At 42.7% G+C, this 21,319-nt stretch overlaps 1 protein-coding gene across 3 annotated transcripts in view; it reads right to left on the reverse strand.

Moving 5' to 3' along the window:
- The window catches only part of drongo (Arf GTPase activating protein drongo), a 33,009-nt gene extending 16,513 nt beyond the window's left edge, over positions 1 to 16,496 (reverse strand). The window contains exons 1-6 of one of the 3 annotated variants that reach the window (XM_065448023.2): positions 16,309 to 16,496; positions 13,860 to 13,953; positions 9,259 to 9,582; positions 7,486 to 7,642; positions 4,877 to 4,945; positions 2,636 to 2,968 (exon numbers count right to left, since the gene is read on the reverse strand). In XM_065448023.2, coding sequence (XP_065304095.1) covers positions 2,636 to 2,968; positions 4,877 to 4,945; positions 7,486 to 7,642; positions 9,259 to 9,582; positions 13,860 to 13,953; positions 16,309 to 16,472 — 1,141 coding nt within the window. In that variant the 5' untranslated portion in view covers positions 16,473 to 16,496. The remainder of the gene's footprint in view (positions 1 to 2,635; positions 2,969 to 4,876; positions 4,946 to 7,485; positions 7,643 to 9,258; positions 9,583 to 13,859; positions 13,954 to 16,308) is intronic. The other 2 variants (XM_065448022.2, XM_065448024.2) reach the window with 2 other exon arrangements.
- Positions 16,497 to 21,319: the final 4,823 nt, after the last annotated feature.

A 21,319-nucleotide genomic window follows, 5' to 3' on the forward strand; every position in this document is an offset into this window, starting at 1 on the left:
TGCTTTTTGAGCTCAAACTCCTTCAAAGAAGCTGTGGCACATTTCCTTTCCCGTTCATTCCTCAATGCGTAGGTTGTTTCTGTTATCGTCTTCCTTCCACCACGCGTTCGCCCCAATGACCATTTGAAGCATCCTCTTAGTCAGTTGTACAGTCAACATCCAATTTTTCTGACTGCCTAGGGGCCGCAAAAACATCAGAAAAATCGTAAAGTTAAAAAAAAAATGAATGCATGTCTTTTACTGCCCTTAAAGAACCCCTGACCACACCACATAGCAAATTTTGATTATATGCTGGAAGTTGTGAGGTGCCCTCTGGGGAGCGCTCTGCTGCAAGAATTTTTCAAATTGGTTCATTAATAGCCGAGATAGAAATAATTCAGTGCCGCGAACCCATGATAGGTGAGGGCCTCTGCCAAGTGACACTTTTTCCAATTGCTCAATCTAGCCTCCACAAGCGAAATTCTTTCCCTGCGTTCTCCCATACCAGAGCTTAAGGATCGCATGACACATACATTAACGACCCACCTTCATTTTTTTCCCCCCTCGCTTTTTTGCCATGCGGTGCACTTCTGCCGACGGTGTTGTGCGTGAGCTATTGCATTATGCAAAATAGAAGTGAGGCGTGCAGACAGGACACAAGAGTAGAGAAGTGGAAACTCTTGTGTCCTGTCTGCACGCCTCACTTCTATTTTGCATAATGAATCCTTACCAACTAGCTCAGCTTTTTGTCGTTCTAAGCGAGCTGTTGCGTTTGTCTTGTTTCGCACAGCACATGATTTCGCGTGCTGCGCATGAGAACACCTGACTAGCAGTATAAGCCAGTGCTACGCGAATACTTAGGAAGACAGAAGCGGATTATAGAGAATCATTGCACGCTCAAACATTGTAGAAAATACCATACTTTCGTTGTATGCACGCGCAACTGCACGACATGGGAACATGCAGACGAAATGGAAGTACATCCTGCAGCGGTGCGAAGTAAAACAAGAACAATCCAGTTTGTATGTTTTATTACTTCGCTAAACTTTAATTGATAGATGGAAGCAACAGATTACACAAATAATGGATGTTGCCTTGAATAATTCTCGAAGTCACGTGTCACTACGAGCGACGTCACAGCAGTGCGATGTACGTAGGTGTACATGTGCGATTACGTACGCTCTCTGACTGGCGAGCATGGCGCCCGTGAGGAGAAGGGCAGATGGCATTCGGTTTGAAATTTCAACTCTTTCCACAGCGCGTAACAATGCAATACTTAGCAGACACTATTGTTAGTGCACATAGTACGCACGGCGCTTGTCAGCTCAAAATGACAAGACTAGGTGAGGGGCCCTTTAAGGGCTCAAATGGCCGCAGGCATAGCCGAAAAAGCTCAGAAGGCCTGCCTGTACACTAATTAGGCATATCGGTGCTCGTACTGTGACAGGAGATGGCGGGTGCACGCGTGTATAATTAAGGGATACATACTGTGTACTGTGGCAATAGCCTCTATACCACGCTTCTTATGCTTCACCGCAATACTTTCGCGTATGATTCACCACAAAACATTGCTGTATCGAGGTGAAGCTGACTTCTGGGAACCGGCATTATGCAACGCGCCATGCTTTCCAAGCTTCGAAACAAATTGCAAGGACCACAAAGGCGGAGTGGGTGCCATTGCTGACAGCGGCGAATTCTTTCAATTAAAAGCAAGGCACAAAACGGCAAGAAGCTTAATAGCGAACGTCGAAGCAGCTAAGCCTAGCGTTGCCGCGGTGGTGGCTACGGCTGCCAGCAGATCTGCGTGGGAGAGCGCCGGTTTGAGGCGGCAAGGTAATCAAAATGGCGGCGATGGTGGTGGCTTTAATAAATAGTGTTTTGGACCGGCGGTCACAGCGAAAATTCCAAAAATTCGGATGGTGAAGGGTTCTGACGTCTGAAATTTTAGACGTCCTTATACATTGACCCTATGGGGGACGTAGTAGCGCCGCGAAGCCGTCCGAATTATCAGGCCTCCAGAAAGTCAGTTGTCGATGGTACACTGGCAACTGCCCCAGCGGACGACACGGCGCCAAAGAGGGTGTGTTCCGATTCCTCTCTGTTACTCGAGCCAGCATTACCGTGACTTTTGTTCCCTTTCAACTGAATTACTACTCATTTTCCCTGATAGAAGCACTAATTCCCCGAGTTTTCCCTGATTATTTCCAGACTATTCAAGATCCCTGAGAATTTCTGCTTTTCCCGGTTGGTAGACACCCTGGATTAAACTTGGTTCCCTGCTGTCACACAGTGCTCTTCGTCATTCTCACTTTCTCTCCCCTATTATTCTGTCACCTGACACTCATGGCAAAATGATCACAATGCGGCTTTGTCTACTGCACTGACCCAAGCATCAGTGATACCAATTATTGTGCCAATTCTTGTGATGTACAGATCAGCCCTTGCAATCAAACCCTGCGCCTAGAAAATGCGGTGCGCTATATATATAAAAACAACCTCTGGACACAAATTTTGTCTCAGTGCTCGTAAACCAGCGCAACCCAGCTCTTGTAAAATTTGAAACAATATATAGTGTCAGCAGCTAAGCATGCAACATCGCATCTGCCAGCACAGTGTCTTAGTCACTGCTGCACGTGCTACCGGTCCACAAACATACCTTGAGGCACTGCAAATGCTGAGGCCTGAGGATAGGCAGGCGGCGCGGGTGGCTGCAGAGGTGGCTGTGGCTGTGGGCTCTCCTGGTGGAACAGGTTGTCCAAATCGGCTAAGGCTGCATATCGATCCGCCGAAGGAACCTTGGTCTGCGGCTCCCCTCCACCGGCAGCCGTGGACAGGGTCACAGTTGATGGCGTGCTCACTGCAGTTAGCGCACTTGACATTGGTGAGAAAGAGGCTACAAAGCCACTGCCACTTGTGTCGCCGATGTGGTTACTATTGACATTGTTTGTCATGCCTGTTGGTGCCACAGCAGGTGCTTGCTCTTGGTTTCCTGAAAGGTGAGGGAGTCTGTCGTTGCACGTTTTTGGGAACTATTGCTTTATTGCTAACAGGACTGGAGTTACTTCCACGGCCAACTGTATTTACCAGATTCTAATGGGCACCTATTTTCCCAAGAGATGAGTTCAAAAATTGCATGCACATTACGATTGGGCACAAAACCAAAATCGCATTTGTGGCATCGGAAACAGCCAATGCCACAAATAAAGAAGAAAAGTATATTCTAGGGCTTTACGTGCCGAAACCACAATATGATTGAGAGGCACACCTTGGTGGGAGACTCCTGATTAATTTTGATCACTTGGGGTTTTTCAATGTGCACCCAATACACGGTACACAGGCGTTTTTGCATTTCATGCCCATCGTAATGTGGCTGCCAGGGCCAGAATTTGATGCCAAGCTCTTGGGCTTAGTGTAACATCAAAGCTACTACTCCACCATGGTAGGTTGCCAAAGATGCAGCCAAAGCAACACCGTCGCTGTCAATGGATCGTGACAGAACATGTTTTAGTGTAGGTAGGAAACCACAATGCGCTGCTTTTATTGCACAAGGTAAATGAAAGAACAGTTACTTTACATGCTGAAGCTAGTGGCAACAGAATCACATTATGGCTTTTGGCATTCTAGAGACATGTGTCACTGAACTAACTGGTTAAGTGATGGCTGTGAAGTTCATGAAATGTGGAATATTAAATGCAATGGATGGCACAAAGACTATACATTTGTGGTCCACTAACTGTGACAAAGAGTAGTCTGACAGCGACGACGATGAAGATTAAATGAGTATGAATTCCTGTTCTGTAAGGTAAATTACGCATCTTTTTTCTGATAATGAAAACAATATGCTTACATTTTTTAATTATAAGAAAGTCGAGTCATGTTAGATTTGAGGGCATGTTAAAAAATAACTTGAGCCCCCTGACTATGGCATCTCATAGCCTACATGATGTTTTGGGATGTCAAGCTCCATAATTTGATTTCGTTTACTCAGAACAGATAACAATGCACATAAAGATCTGGATAAACATGGCATGTTGCAAGTAAAAATCAGGCTGAAAGAAAATGCATTCATTATGGCTATAAAGTTCTACTGTTTCAAGTGCTCTGTGCATCAAATGATGGTAGTGCATGGAGTACCACACACTGCCTATGCAAAAGCAAAGAACACTAGAAGTCTGGCACCCAAGAAAGATGTCACATAAATGGCAAAGCAGAAGGGCACTATGACTGAGCTGACCTTCAATGTGTACAAAGGTGACATGCCTTATCTGCTGATGGAAGAAGGATCACACACATCTTAGAAGACACTCAAGCTTATGCAGCACAACTACCATTGCCAATTCAGATCCTGCAGGTCACTCATGGTAAATGACAACACAAAACAACAGTTCCTGCATTATGACAAAGCATCATACTTGATTGCTTGCCATTTGGGGAGAAAAAAAAGAAAGAAAGAAGAAACAGAACAAACAAAAACTAATGGCGACTGAAACGTCCGAATACAAGCTGCATTACTTTGACAACTCAATTTAGCTCAGTAGAAAAATGCTTCCCACCGCAGTCTGCCACTTTTCAGAGGGTGTAATAAGCAAGGTGCCAACCATGCTTTAGTTCCACATTGTTAAGGCAGAGGAAAGTAAAAGAAGCATGCAAGATTGTAAGGTGATCTAATACCACCTATACAAGAGGAGCACAATGGTTTTTAGAAATAGTTCCACATTGTTAAGGCAGAGAAAAGAAGAAGAAGCATGCAAGATTGCAAGGTGATCTAATACCACCTATACAAGAGGAGCACAATGGTTTTTAGAAATAAAGCTGCATTCACAAGCATGCACTTGTGAGCACACGCTTGCAGACACATACGCAGCACACACAACGAAAGAAGAATGACACTGCTTACCAGACGAAAAAACTGTGTCGAAATTTGCAAAGTTTCCATTTGCAGAAAATGTTGCAGATTTTGCAGGAACTACAACAAAACACAAAGAGAAGGAAGACAGTTGTTAACACAATACACGCCTTAAAGAATCCCTGAAACGGTTTGGGCAAATTATGTAGATGCGAAGGGTACAGCTAGAGTGAAACATTAGTAGTACCAGAATTCAAGTGAATTGTCTCATATTATGAGACAATGACAAGTTACCCTCCTCCCTAGCATGCTTTTTCTTCTCAGTTCGCTCGCCTAGTGATCAGGGCTAAGCTTTGCTTTGACTGGCTCTGTGTCATGATGCAACGTCTTGTAGTCTATTTCCGGTTGTCTTGGAGACAGCGTGCAAAGCCTCCCCAATCTCTCCGCTAGCCGCCTGGCCATCGATCCTCCACTAGAGCTATCTAAGCAGCATGCATTGTGAGTATTCTGTTGAAGTGCTGAGTGTTTCTGGTATTCCAGTAACCACAGGAGAGCTGGGTGTTTTCACAGATGGACGGAGATATAAACTTAAGCCCCTCCATACTAATACCACTGTGATGAAGGAGCTTTAGCATAAACGTGAGCAGCCTGCATGGTGCAGCAACATGGTGGTGCAAACCTTAACCAGCCAAGCACAGAGCTACTATTGCTGTGACCAAGTGCACAACACCTGAAACATTTAAACTGACATGTTCACAATTACGCCCCTGCCAAAAATTTACACCAGCAGCAAAATACAATACACTGCACGGTGCAGCCACCAGATGGCTGCACTGAGCAGGAAATTCATGTTTGTGCCTCCGCTCATCTGGTAAAACGTTCAGTCTGCTTGCGTTTGCCCGAACACTCGACAGGTTGAAATTCTCCAATTGTGGTAGGAATTCTACAGTGTGAAGTGACAACTGCAAGTGTGTAGATGCTGGCGCAAATTGGATACCAACAGCCCAACGTGCTGCAGCCACTCTGCTCGCATGCTGCCAATCGCTAGATTTGCAGCCAGCAACGTAACAAGGGCGATCCATGCTGCTGGCGAAAAGAGGGCTCGAGGCCAATGCTGACCACGCAGCTCGCATCAACAGGGAGAACACCAACACAAGCAGACGACACTTGCTGTGCACTGGAAGTACTTGAGTGTAGTGATAAATTGTTGTGTATTCTCTTTGTTACTTTTTAATGTGACAATACTTATATGGACACTCTTAGTGAATTTTCGCCATCGTCATCACCGTATATATTCTTATATATTTAGGTGTATATATGCTATATGCCACACCATGTTATATTACATGCAATACAGTCCCGACCGATTTTTTGGACTCCAAAAATTCGGACATGCTCAATTATTTGGTCTGCTTTGCGGCACCGCCTTTCTCCCCATAGATCATAATGTATAACAACTGCCGAAACTCCGACGTAACTGTCGTCGCATCATCAAAAGTCGGTCAAGGCTTTGTGACAGTGGCTTATTAGAAAGGCTATAATGACCCCATTTCATCCCTTATCATATTTTTTTATCACGCTTTTATTTTTGTCACGCTCTTCTTTCCGTCTTTACCTCCCCTTTTCCCTTCCCCTAGTGCAGGGTAGCAAACCGGAGGTTTTATGCCTGGTTAACCTCCCTGCCTTTCTCTCATTTGCATCTCTCCAACTGCCGAAAGTTCAGACACCTTGCAACCTCTCGTCTGATTTTTCTGACACTCCTTGAGCCAACTTGATCGAGAGCACCATGCACCAACTCTGACCGGTGAATGGTTCGACTTGCTGAACGCCATTTTTGTTTTGAATGGAGCCTCCTTGCTGTCCCACGAAGTGGCACTACTGCAAATCCACGCTCATCATCATCGTTTCTGCCTGGTTCGTGGCCACAGCAGTTCCGGTCTCAGCTTAGTAAGCTATGTCAAGACAATCCAGCAGCTGATTTGTTTCTTTCTTCGTGCATGACCAGTTGGTCTGGCTGCTCTGCTGTTGCTGCCTTTTGGTGGTGGCGGCGTGCAGCATGCATTTTTTTGCTTGTGTTTATGCACCTTAACACAACAGCTCATTTTTACTTAGCTTACATTTACTTCAATTCATACTGTCACTACAGCTACAAGTCTTAGACTGCGTGTAATATTCTAAAATGTTGCTGCCGCTTTCACTGCTTCGCCCGGATGACGAAATATAGAAACAAATTAGCCAACATTCCAACTGTTATAAACAACATTTGTTCACCTTAAAGTGGGAAAAATTATTGATTAGGTGACCTGAGTGGCCAATTAGACAGCTCGCCTCACTCACGTTAATTGCACTGTCAATTGGGAGGGGGCAGCTGGAAAATCAGGGGAGTGACACTGCTGAGATTGGTAGCAATGCAAATATTTAAAACCTAATAATAAATTACACGCTTTATGCGGAGTGCTCAAATGTGTCACTTAATGATCAGAAGGGCCTATGTTGACAGCTCAGTACATTTGTACAAAATCGCCAAAATCGTTTCACGGTCTTTTTAAAGAAAACAACATATACATGCATAACTTGCCATGTGAACTAGTAATCACATTAAATCTAATACACAGAAAGAAGACTTGTGGAAGCATGCAGTCACGCTAACTCACGCTAACCTGTAGGTGTAGAGTTGACAGAGGCTGAGTTGAATGGGTCGCTGTTGAAAGTGCCAAAAATGTCGACATTTGACTTGAACATGGGTTGGCTGGTTGTTGTCGTGGCAACAGCTGATGAAATGGGTGTCGGCCAAGTTGCAGAACTAGGAGTCGTAGGCTGTGAAAGAAACACAGGAGTACTGCAATGTAAAATAATATTCAAACAGCTTCACAGTGCATCACGAAAACAGAAAGATTTAGGTTAGGAGATGAAAACAGCTTGTCTTCGGTCTTTTGCTTAGGTCCCAGCAACATAAAAGCAGAGTGTGAGTTCTTGCGTATGTTAAGCACTGGCATTTCCTTAAAAGCTCTCTATAATCAAGGAAGTACAATGTGTGCGATGGGGCTGGCACTTACAACTGCAGCTTTTGCCTATCACGCTAATATGGGCGCTTGCACCGAAGGAGCAGCACGCATCACTCTTCAGCGTTGAGGCTGCAGTGGCGGAAGCAGTCATGAAATTCAATGCTGGCTGCAGGAGAACCTCAGCAAGCATTTTGCAAGAACTCTCGATGAACCCTGGCGAAAAGTGTATGCAGCGCATGGAAGAAAAGGACCGGCGCCGATCAGCCGCATCTGAACACAAGCGTGCATCGGCAGAAAATGTGCAGTGCTTGTTCAAAAAGCGCCACAGAGGCACAAATACCCAAACTGACTATGCCCCAGGAGCCTACTAATGTTTTGGGAATGTGTATGTGCACACATTTGTGACTCTTCACAATTAAATGCGACATTTATTTGTTTTCTTGATTTTCTCGAAATACTAATTTTACCCACCCAGCAAAACATTTACTGTGATATATCAGTAGCTATCATAGATATAGTATTAATTTTTTTTGTAGCATGAAGCTAGATGTTTGGAGCACCAAACATAGGAAGCAGTTTTTCAAGTTTCTTTGTTTAAAGTTTTTAAAATTTGTCTTTTGTCTGACTAATGCATGGCCATGTTCAGAACAATGGAGTTCAGTGCACTATAAGGTAGGAAATATTGATCCAATCATAAAAGTTCTTCCTATGTTGGGAAGCTTGTGCTTTCTTCTATTGGACCATATGTCATTTGTCTATTTTTGTGCAGCGGTTATTTCTCTATTGTAGTAAGAAAAAAGACATTGTAAAATACATTGTTTTCTTAATTATGTAATGAAATAATGAACCTACAGAAAAAATAACTGCATTTTTAGAATCAGGAGAAGAAACTAAATAAGCATGCCAATTTTTATCAAGTTTGGTTCATAAATAAACAATGATAACTTTTAATCACCATGTCCCCCCTTAATGAACAGAAATGACACTTACCCAATGCAAACACACAAAACAGCCCGTTATATTATTGTGCTCATTAAAGAATAAATGAAACTTTACTGTTGAAGGGCAACTTCATTTCCCAAACAACCCAGTTTGTGACAAATAATACAAGCCAACTTCACCAACAGAAGCACATGATAGCTGATGTGAAAAACACATGTATAGAATCAAACCTAAAATATATGTTCTATTGCACAGAGAAAGTAAACAAGCTTTTCTTTTCTTTTTTTTCAACCGGATATCCCCATAATTTTAATCACCAATTATCATATTCGTTGTTCGCATTAAGCTTTGTAGTCCTAAATTTACCCTAGCTGCTTTCAATTAAGTACACCAGAAAAGGAGTATCGCAATAAAGGGCTTAAAATGCGTGCACACTTTTGATTGTACTTGAATATTGAATGATATGAGTTGGTCTTTGAGGGTCACCTGGGACTTGTGAATGACTAGAGGGAGGCTGTTCTTCCCCAGGAGGCTAGACAAGGGCTTCGTGTCGGGCATGACAGCAGAGTTGGAATGCGGCACATGGTTGGTCGGTGGCGGTGGTGTTGGTTGCGGTTGCTGCTGTGCCGTTGCTCTTCCCTGCTGCTGCTGGTCTGCATGCATCCTCTGCAGAGCCACCTCAGGGTCAACATACCAGCGCTTGCGTTCATACTTTTGGATCATCAGGTCCCGTGTCCGCTGTTCGTCTCTGGAGTCCGGCTCCATAGGGCAGCGAGAGTCGTACAGGCCCAGCCACACGTACTTGCAGTACTGCGCACATGTTGGTCATAAGTGAGCAGAGGAGATCACAGTCAACATAACCAAGGATGGGCCTACTTATTTAGACATACGAGCTCCATGTCACAGTCGGTCAGTCTTTTATGTATATGTTGTCTCATTATGATGTGTTACCACTGCGGTGTGTAAGAACATACAGAAGTGCATTGCCACCAGTATTCCACCAGTTCAACAGATGATTAACAATATCATCTTAACAGAGCAGAGTGGGGGAGCCATGGCACCAGTGTTAACAACAGCGAAGTCCTAGAAAGGTGTGCCAAGATTTGCGGGAGATCTGAAGATCTTGGTGAAATATATGTTACAGCAAAGCTGTCTATGGCTAGGATCTGGAAAAAACAGATTTCGACAAAAACAAAACACCATTTGGGCCAATCCTGGTCATAGTGCAGAAAGAATCCAAGCTCAATGGCACACACCCCTGTGGTTTCAATGCATGTTGAAACATCAGTATGTATGTATGTATGTATGTATGTATGTATGTATGTATGTATGTATGTATGTATGTATGTATGTATGTGTGTGTGTGTGTGTGTGTGTGTGTGTGTGTGTGTATGCGTGCGTGTGTGTGTTCGAAGAGTTAACTGCTGGGCTAGTTGGTGATCTTGCATAATGAAAAGTCAAGCGCCCGTGGTGTCATCGTCTTTCTTGTGTGTGTTGTTTTTGGTGCAATATCTTTTCAGTATGTACGTATGTATGTACATGCATACACACATACACACACAAATAAAGTACAAAATAAATAAAATAAAATAAGAAAGCGAAACAAAAACACAAAAAAATGAAAAACAAGACAAATGAAGCTAAATAAAATTAAATTATGGGGTTTTACGTGCCAAAACCACTTTCTGATTATGAGGCATGCCGTAGTGAAGGACTCCGGAAGTTTTCGACCACCTGGGGTTCATTAACATGCACCTAAATAACACGGGTATTTTCGCATTTCACACCCATCGAAATGCGGCCGCCGTGGCCGGGATTCGATCCCGTGACCTCGTGCTCAGCAGCCCCACACCATAGCCACTAAGACAAATGAAGTTATGTTAACAAAAACAATGTGCAGGAGTGATAAATGCTGTTGCCCAAATGCTAGTCTATAATGATGTGTTGAAACGTCCATGTATATGTTAGAGAGATAGAGAAACAATATACAAAAAATAAAATAAAAAACTTATAAAGGTGAAAAAGAAAAAAAATGTACGAAACAAACAACAAAGTTATGTGTTTGTACCTTTATTCAACCAATATAGCATAACCACCACATAGAACTTAACATAGCTATTGGGCAATACAGCTTCATTGGTTTTTCATCTTCACTAGTGGAAGGGCTCTGAATTTTTCAAAATAAATCTATTATATGTACACTGAAATATTTTTTCCTGAAACATTGCCTACTGTAAGCATCAGCATGTTGCACATAAAGAAGGGAAATAAACAGATGGTAGAGCCTTCTCTCAACAGCAATGCAAGATCCTTTGTTGAGACAGATCACAAAAAATTACAACATAAAGGTTATGTGCCAAACTCTCAAAGGTTACAGAAGAGAGATTTTCGTTGAAGCACGCATTTACTGTGTCAAATTTCTGGAAATTACTGGTGGTGTACTAAATATTTTCTGTGGATTTGCAAGGAAATTCTAAATGTGCAAGTGCAATGTGAAAAGAGAAGCGCAAGTTCCTCAAGGAAAAGACATGCGCACACGTTAAAAAAATTGCATTGCTATGGTATTTGTGGGCAGACCTTATCACTTATTGACTCTTATTTATCCAACAAACAACAGGTCGTTCAGATAAGTAACTCTTATTTCAGGGTGGAACCTGTGTTGCATGGAGTGCCTCAGGGCAGAATTTTAGGCCCATTATTATTTAACATCTGCCTTAATGACATTGTAAATATTAATATGCTGACGATACCAGCATATTTTGGGGGGAGCATGATATTCCCGAACTTGTAAGAACTTGTTATTGCACAATGACAACACTAGAGAGATGGTCAACAGCAAATTATATGCATATTAACAAAAGTAAAACAAGATCTGTTATATTTTGACCAAAGAGTAAAATAATTCTATCTCATCAAGACACAGTACTGAGTACTCGCACTGTTGAAATTGTTGACCATTTTAAAAGTTTGGGCACAATTTTTTCAGCGAACATGAGCTGGGATTACCATGCAAGACATGTCTTGCAAAAATTAGCTCAAGTGACAGGCGTAATTGGCCGGCTTCGGTACTTGCTTCCAAAGGGAATCAAGCTTTTGCTCTATCACTCGCTCTTTAGCCCTGGTTGAAATGATTGCCAACTAGTATGGGGGTAAAATGACAACTACTAATCTTAATCAAATATACTTGGTTCAGAAAAAAATGTATTAAGCATATTTTCAATGCTCCTTTTGTGGCACCTATTAACGTTTTATAGTGCAGTTCAGGTATAGTTAAGGTACATCAGCTGTACAATTATACATGAAGCAGGAAATTGAAATTCGAAACTAACACTAACATAACAAATTTGCATGTTTTCTCCAACTTAAAGTTAGGCATTTAGTTATCCCATGCGTCATGGGGAAAATTGGGAGGTACACACAGTACAATTAAACTACGGAAAAGAGCAATTGTCTTACGCTCTTCCCCCACTTCTAAATCACTGTGACCTTAACAATTCTGATTTGTTTAATTGTTCACATCAGTGTATCCGCAAATTATATACAGTCATGTATAACTCCGAGATTTCGACTAGTTAGCATTTGTTTTTATTACGCAGTTTGTCTCAATGTCAAATCGATACTCCTGTGTCTAATTGTTTTTTTTCGTTGTATGTAGCTGTCTGTAACAAGTTGATTTTTACACCGTTTTTCTTTTTATTCAGCGTATTTGTTCTAGGTATTTTTAACTGGATAGCACACAGATTTTCATTTTTCTAAGAAATGTTTTGTATTTCATTTTTTCTGTTATGTAGATTGTAATAATTGATTAAAACCTTGTATAACTAAGTACTAGCTTTACATCTCCATTTTTTTGTGTGTATGCCCTATTGCAGTATGCTGTTAAGTGTAGATTTTTTAAAAAATTTACCATAACTGCGACCGCTCCAAATTTTTCTATGGGGCTGTGAACAAGTCAAGCCATTTTGAGAAACAGCTTCATGTTACAGTCCTTTCTTCTGTATCTTGACTAATTGAAAAATAAACTTTATTTGATTATACTGGAAAAAAAAAAAAAGGAGAGGACATTAGTCCTCACTGTCCTCATGTCTCTATGACTGCCTCAACTGTCGCAAATCAGGCTTTGTGAATAACAATATCAAAGCAGTTTGAAGAACTTTAGAAGCTATGTGTGGGAGATGGGTACTTCCAGTTTATTGAAATGATGCTAAAAAAGTGAACAACAAAAAAAGACCACCTTTTGGTACGAGACAAAAAGCTAGAGATTTTGAACATTTCCCCCTTTTCTGTATAATCTAACAACAAATGTGTAGCTGACCATCAGAATTTTGAAATTGGCAGCAGCACAAGCTTCCCCTAATTACATATAGTGGTGCACAACCTTCTACAGAGATTCTTCATTAAAGTTCAATTTGTATGTGTGGTTTAGTGAAGTTCATGTCACAGCATGGAAACTTATGTGTGTATGCAACTATGCTAAACAAACAGTTGCTACAATGTCCATGCTAACACTGTTGAACCGAATATACTCTACTCAAAACACATGTGCAAATCCTCAATTCATGCTGAATTTGCTCTGCATGTTACCAAGGACAAAATTAAGGCACTGCAATGCTACTGTTATTACTATGTGCTAGTAGCGTGTGCTACACACGGTATTTTGACCAAATGGGGTTCTTTAATGTGCACTTAGATCTTATTACAGGAGCATTCTTGCATTCTGCTGCCATCGAGATGTGGTCACCATGGTTGGGAGTGTAGCAATATTTCTTTATAAGATGCTTCAATGCAAATTTGTCAGGCCCAAAACACCAAGCTTACTTCAAGCGCACGCACGTACACACACACACACACACACACACACACACACACACACACACACACACACACACACACACACACACACACACAAAGCAAACAAGGAGGCAGGAAATTGGAACCTTTACATCTTTTTTTGCTACAATAGTTACAATAGTGCAAGGCTTCTCTACATTACTGAACTGCAAAAGCGTGTTACGCAACATCAGCCTCGAGACCAATCATGCAGACATACTATTCTAGTGACGCATTATAAGATGTTTCATGTTTACCTCATTTCCTTTGTTTTTTATCTGCTCTATTTCTTCAGGTGTGAATGTTGTCATGGTGATGGATTTCACTCGATGCGGTGGGTTTAAACCTCGCCTGAAAAAGAAATGAAGTAGATGCATCCATGCAAGATGTCGCAGGGAGATAAAAATAAAACCATCAGTAGGAAAAGCCACACAATGGCATTTAGCGTACATGGAGAGACAGAAAAGGGCACAGGAAGCAAGATAATGGTTCTGTCTGCCACACTATTTGCTTTGTAACCACAACATAGAAAGATAAAGTTTATTTTAGTGGAGTGATGCTTTCATAAATCACTGGAAGTAAAAAAAAAAAAATCCAGACATAAGACCTTGCACAGCTAACATCAAATAAATAACATTGATTTACAATGTAAGTACTGTGGTGGAAATCAGAACCTGACCATTCATGCCTGCATCACACAGGAAAAGTGAGTGCATTTAACCACCTCGGGCAATACATGTTTCTCAATGCCATTATTTGTGAACCCAGCACCACACATGTGTTTTTAGTGTCATCAAATGCAACAACAAACTAACACAAACTTATACTAAAATTATAATTTTTGCAAGCTGATGCTTTTCATTGGTTAAAAATGTAACCAATGCCACAAGCGCCTTTTCAACCAGGGTTTTACTTCCAAAGTGCACTACTTTTTTCTGTCAAGTAGCTTAATTGTGGTATGCTCATCAATCCGAAGTAAAAGCATTAAAGAAAAACACTGAACATTGTTTAGAGTGTGCCAAATAAAATAAACCTTGACGTTTACTGAAGGGCTAAAAGAAACTTATCTTTGGATAAATATTCCCAATTAAATTAAATTGCTTTGCTGCACATTTGTTTAGCATTCTGAGGGTCAGCAGAAATGTTGAGAGCTGGAGTAGCCATTTCATTGCTAAGCACGCTGTCCGAAGTTTGTAAATCGTGCATAGCATACAGCTTCCACCTCATTACATTTATCCACACAGCTGTTCATTCGGCCCTTATTGTCATTTTCTGTGTCCACATGGCATGCATGAGTGAGTGCCTTGTGCTTTCGCCTAACCACTGGGACACATCTTTGTTGAAGCGGACCGCACTCGAGATAAAATTAACCATATACAGTGTTGGGGGCGGGGGTCATAACTTGCCCCTTCCCCTCACTCATTTCTTGAGACCCCAGGTTGCAGTGGCTTTCATTTAACCCATACAAAACAACTTGACAAGATGTGGAAGGCTTTTAAGTAGTGATAGAGCGAGCCATTTTTACAGAATGCTTACACTCTCATTACACACAAAATGTCGCAAACTAGACTGCTTCAAAGCGAGCAATAATATGGATGGTGAAGTGTTCTTGAAAAAGAAAGCGTTGTCAATTATTTCAGTAACACTGTTCACAAAATGTCTTTATGTGCACAGAGTAAGTAGTGCATGCAGGTAGTTCGAACGTAAACTTAAATGTCACCTTCGGGTCAAGGTTCTTTTTTCATAGGTGACCTGGCTTGCTCGCGTGTTTGCTCACATTAAACAGCTGGTGCTTCAGTGTGCTCAACTAAACTAAGTGTGGTGCCGTCTAAATGAAAAAAAAAAGGAATTTCTTTTTCTTCTTTTTTTCACACGTATTAGCCAAACCCCTTGCGAAGTGCCTCGCTCAGAGTGCAATCAAAATACTATCACAGCAGCAGCTGTCACGGTGCGTTCCGGTACAAATACACGACTCACAATGCGTGATTATCACAAGATGAAACCGGTAGATTATACGAGGCCTCCGCTTCACGCTTCCGTTATCGATAACACCCAATTATCGATGAAGAGTTAGAGCGAGCAGTTTAAGCCGCAATTTTACGGATTCGTACGCCCTACGAAACCTGAATGTTTTCTCTACATAAACATTGCCAAATGAAACATTTTGGTGGATATTGGAAAACACGCGCAGAAGACTGACACGAAAAAATTTAGTGACAACGAAGCGAAGAGCAGCGCTCGGAATTTACAAATTATCAGTCGACCTTCCAGTCGCTGGCAGTACCAGCAGCAACAAATAATTCTGAGCTCGGAAGGTCGCTCACTGCATGCCTCCATCGGTTTCGCTCACAGTTCAATAAAACATCAGTCGCCGAGCCGTGTAACTGAAGGTCACACATGGGAATGTCATTTACACCTACAGTGAAACCCCCAGAAACATCCCGAGTGATTAGTCAATCACAGCTACATCATCCGGTGAGGATCGCTTGCCAAATGGGCGATACACCTACATGGCCAGCGGGCCAGCTCGCCCACTTCAGCTGCAACGGGTACAAGTCACGGACTAGTTACAGTCGACTCCTCGAGCGCGCGAACGCACACTCCAAGGAAAATGAATGAAGGGCACACTGTGGCAGACAGAACGTATAGCCCTAACTACGCATACTTCTCGAGTGATGTTGCTCAGAAGAGCGAAAAAACACTTACAGAATTCCGCTGCAGGATGTACAGACAAATGATCCGACAGTCATGTTTATATACGTTGGCCCCCGCTGATGACAGTCGAAACATTGCTTATTTGCAGGTAATGCAGCAAGTTCTCGTAGAGTTTTTAAATTTTTCTCCTCTTGCGTTCTCTTCCTGGCGGCCATTTTGAATCGCCAGCCGGAAGTTTCAATGCGCCAGCGATGATCACGCCAGTAGTGGTTACTTTTTCTTAAAGCAACAGAACAGTGTTTATCGAAACACGTTAATGTAACATAACTTTACTTACTGCACAGCTTAGGCTATTTATTTACGACGCTACTCGGTTGCAATGAAGGAAAGTTGACAAGATGGTCAACATCGCAGCACTTACGTCACAGCGGCGGGATTTTCGGAGTAGATCCAAAGCGCGTCAACTACTGTCACGTAACCGTCAATTCAGAAGAAGCAAACGTTCAAAACAAGCAGCCGCAAGCATGTCTATTCTGTTGGCAAGCCCTTTTGCAGTTCCTGCTGCGTTCACCGTCGTCTTAGCTGCATATGTGTATCCCCAGCTGTTTATGACAGCCCTCGCACCACGAACGAGCAAGCATGCGCTCTCGGAGACCCTTAACAACTGCATCAGTGCAGCCACAGGCGTCGGTCTTGCCCATTGGTTCGTCAGAATGGTTCCGCTTGCTAGAACGATGGTGGACAAGTCAGCTCTCGCTATTCACGTGCCCATCGCAGACTACATGACCGCAGCGGGGGTGCTGTTCGCGCACGTGATGAAAACGATGTTTCTCGCCATCAACAAAGACCTGCAGGTACAGGAAACATCCGAGCGAACTGTGGAGAGGTACGTCTTAGGGAGCAGGCAGTACACGTACGACGTACGTCCTTTGTCCAGTGTCATCTACACCAAGCTTGGTCTCCTGGCCAGCATTCATTTCTTCGTCGAAGGCTTCAACATCGGCAGCGCGGTGTACGGTACTGTGAGCTTGTTTTTCTCGGCCGTGGCAAGCCAGATTATCGTCGCTCTTGTGTTGGGCGTTATGGGTCTTCGCACGGGCTGCGGCGTCTGGAAAACGCTGAAAGTGGCCCTGCTGTACTCTTCGACGACACCTCTGGGCATCATGTGCGGTATGGCAACCGAGGACAACACTGGTTGGATGTCCTACATGACCTTGGCCATAATTGTTTCCCTGATGGCTGGCTGCTACTTGGCAGTCTTCATGGAGCATATAGCTCTCCAAGAGATCAACCTGATGTCCAATGGCAAAGGAAACCGCTGGCTGTTCTTCGCTACAACGGTGCTGTTTCTAATATGCCTGTACTCAACGTACGAACTGTGAATTCCTTATTGTTAGGTGAGCGTTTTCGCTGCGCACAGCAAAGTGGAATAAAGTCAAAAGGAAAGCGTGGTCTGTATACGTGTTAGCGCTATAGTAACGGTAAATCTTTGCGATATAACACTCCAGGACGTGTTCCCTCAGTTCGCTCGTATTAGTTTCGATTGACGCAGGTCATAGCACTTTGTTGTAATGTAAGAACATAGAGACAACTAATTTGGTGGCTTGCGTACGACTCAGTTAAGCCATGGGTGAAACTTCATTGTGGCATGTCAAAAATGCAACTATGTGCGTTCCTTTTTTTCCTTAAATTTTTGCGTGCTTAAGTCCGAATTTTCAGTAATCAAACTCAGCATAGCATGTGTGATACGTTGGGCATTGCAGCTTTAGTACTTCAATCGCGACTGTTTTATGGTTTTTATTATTAGATTTTTGGTAGCGATTAATCGGTTCAGGTCACGCGAGCGATGACCAGGCTATGGTAAGCGCCTACGCTAATTATCACCTTGTTTACTCAACATCAAGGAAGGGAACCACGGACTGGGCCTATCGCAGGACTCTGAACTTGTATCTCGGGAGTCTGAACAAAGACCACCGACGAGCGCCGCACTTCAAGCCAGAGGGGCAGGTGGTAGAATGAATATACCCTCACTGTTGCACTGGACTTACGATTACGTCTGTTTGAGTTTGATATGCTTGTCCACTCAAGCAAACGTGGTATAACATTCTCAGACCCCACGAAATCCCAGTGAAACGACGCGTTTTAATGTCAGTTCTTCCGGACAACCGGTCTGTTAAAATTCGGACATTACTAGCTCAATCAGATTGCTCGCATCGGCACTTTCATGAATACGCGGACAGAGAGTCCATTTCTACAGTTCATTCAGGTGAAATACTCTTTTCTTTTTCTAAACACATAGATACAGGCCTTAACACATTATGGCGCTTTCTCGCCTTCACTTTTCTTCCTGGATTGTCGCGACATATGGCAGAAATTGCAAAGTAAAACACATTCGTTTTTAGTCATCGATAACGGTGCAGTATAGTACGTCTTACACAAAGTATACATTTTCTCGAAAGCCAGTGACAACAAAATTCTTACACGCCTGACATATGGTGTCGCCTGCATACATCTTTCTGTTGCACTAGATTATTTTAGCTTGTCATCCCTGGATTCGCTTGTAATATTGTCAAAGCTGTTGTCCACACGGGTGGACTAATCCAGGTGTCTGAAAATTGCAAGACAACTGTCCAATCAAATAGAACGTTTTGTATTTCTGCGAAGATTATGAAAAAAAAAAGATTTCATTTTTATCTCACCTACGTAAATCCACAAATTGAATTAGTATATTAGTTAATTATTAAATTGTTCTGATAATCGATTAATTAATTATCGGAATGTTCCCAGTAATCGGATTAAAATATTTAATTTATACCCATCCCTAATGCCCAGAAAATATTTGCCAGGAGGCACTTATCGAACATTGATACTTAAAAAAAAAAGAAACAAAAGTTCTTATGCCGATTTCAAGTTACCTAAGCGGGGAAGTCAACATGGCACACTGATTGCCTTCATGCGAGATACGGGGCTCTTCGACACCTGGTAACACACACAGTGAGACTCATAGGAGGCTCAGGTGGAACAATTGACGGCTATGTATGCAAGGCTAACCCCACCGGCTGCAACATCATCACCACCGCCACCACCAACATGGCACACTGTAGCCCAAATGTAGCACAAAGAAGCGGTAGAGTTGTGATGACTAAAGAGAAAACAAACAACGGCTAAATGAGAGAACAGGAAACCACAGTGCGTTCTGTGATGCTGATTGGTTGGTTGTGAGTGGCTCCTCTCTGTCCCTACTGATCCCTCTGTACCACTGATCGTCCCTTTCAGAAAATAATGCTAATATTGACGAATATAAATTCAATTAAAAGTGGTAACGGTGTCGCATTGCCATTTCGCTGTCGTCTGCTTGCGCTTTAGTTCTAACAATGCTACCAACGAGGCCCGATCAGAAGAAGCGCAAGAGCAAGAAATTACGGCAGATCCAAGGCACTTGTCTGAATTAAGGTGAAGCGAAGCTTACAAAAACGTTTCAATTAAATTCTATGCAAGGAGACACACATGATGCGCGCAAGTTATGCACGCCATACGAACGTGCTGGAACCCATTTGAAGCGGAACGTTCGTGAGGCTGCTAATATAAAGGTCCTGTATAACCCAATTCGATGCGTGCAATTGTCTTTATTTTAACACAATGCAACGTGTAATATCATGCAACGTTTATACACCACACAGGTCCCAACTTCAATGTCACATGATGTTTACATTTTCGCACGCACTTGGAAATGCCACGAGGGCGAAGGTTAGTCGACGGAAGAGTGGCGAGGAGAGATGTAAGCAGAGAAAAGTGCTACGCCTATGTGAATACATTTAGGGCTTCTAATGTGCCACGTCTGTCACTGTGGCAAGTACCCACTTGTTGAAGAGTTGGAGAGGCCAAATGTAAGAAACATAAGACAATTATTAATATTATTATTATTTGTTTTGAACACATATACACATATACACAGGTAACAGGAAAGGGAAAGCGAGGAGCAGGCTGGCAACTGCCACCGGAAGGGGCACAACGCCTGCCTACTCTTCTGAAGGGAGGCGACAACAACACAGAAATGGAAGATAGGAAGGAGGGGAGGAAAAAGGAAAGGAGAACAACAGGACACAAGCCATTGAACATAATGCGCTATATACCATTAAGTGTGCTTTATAAATACGTATTGTTCGGACATATGTGATTATAGCTTTTATGTAGTAGTATAAAATATATTTTGTTTGGGGACGCAGACACCGGTGCGGTCACTGGTGATATTTCGTCCCTCAGTATTCCTATATATGACGGCGCATCCGCGATGGCACTTGCACAGTTTTTAGGAATGACGTAGCACAAATGATGAAAGTCAAGTAAACCGGTTAACATCATGCGCTGTATCATTAAGAGGTCCATGTGCTATAGCGATGAGGCGACATTATATGCCGTGATATGCTGATTGCTTGGTTCCACAGAACAGAGATGCGCTGCACTCGCACTGCTTTGTCAGACAACATATGCAGTGGTTATATATATATATATATATATATATAACCCGCCGTGGTTGCTCAGTGGCTATGGTGTTAGGCTGCTGAGCACAAGGTTCGAATCCCGGCCACGGCGGCCACATTTAGATGGCGGCGAAATGCGAAAACACCCGTGTACTTAGATTTAGGTGCACGTTATAGAAACCTAGGCGGTCGAAATTTCCGGAGTCCTCCACTACGGCGTGCCTCATAATCAATAATCAGAAAGTGGTTTTGGCACTTAAAACAAATGCTCGTATGCAATATTTTAAGTCTGTAACGTGTCAAAGCTTCCTATATCACGACGCATGCATGCAGATAAAAGAGAGCTATAGAAAAATAGCTTTTCTCCCCAGCTACTGATAATCCGCATCTCCAATTTCCTCTTTCCGCTACAGTGGTCGCAAAAAATGTTGACCGCCTCCTGTTTCCCAACCAAAAGAGAAAAATAAAAGGAGAATGCTGTCTCACCGGAAAATTTCTGTTGTTTTTAGTAATGAACAAACATATTTTCTGTAATGGCAGCCGACTCTGGTCGCGGGCTCGATCCGTTAGAGCATTCGTTA

The sequence above is a fragment of the Dermacentor albipictus genome, chromosome 1, assembly GCF_038994185.2.
Source record: "Dermacentor albipictus isolate Rhodes 1998 colony chromosome 1, USDA_Dalb.pri_finalv2, whole genome shotgun sequence".
In the NCBI taxonomy this organism is placed as follows: domain Eukaryota; kingdom Metazoa; phylum Arthropoda; class Arachnida; order Ixodida; family Ixodidae; genus Dermacentor; species Dermacentor albipictus.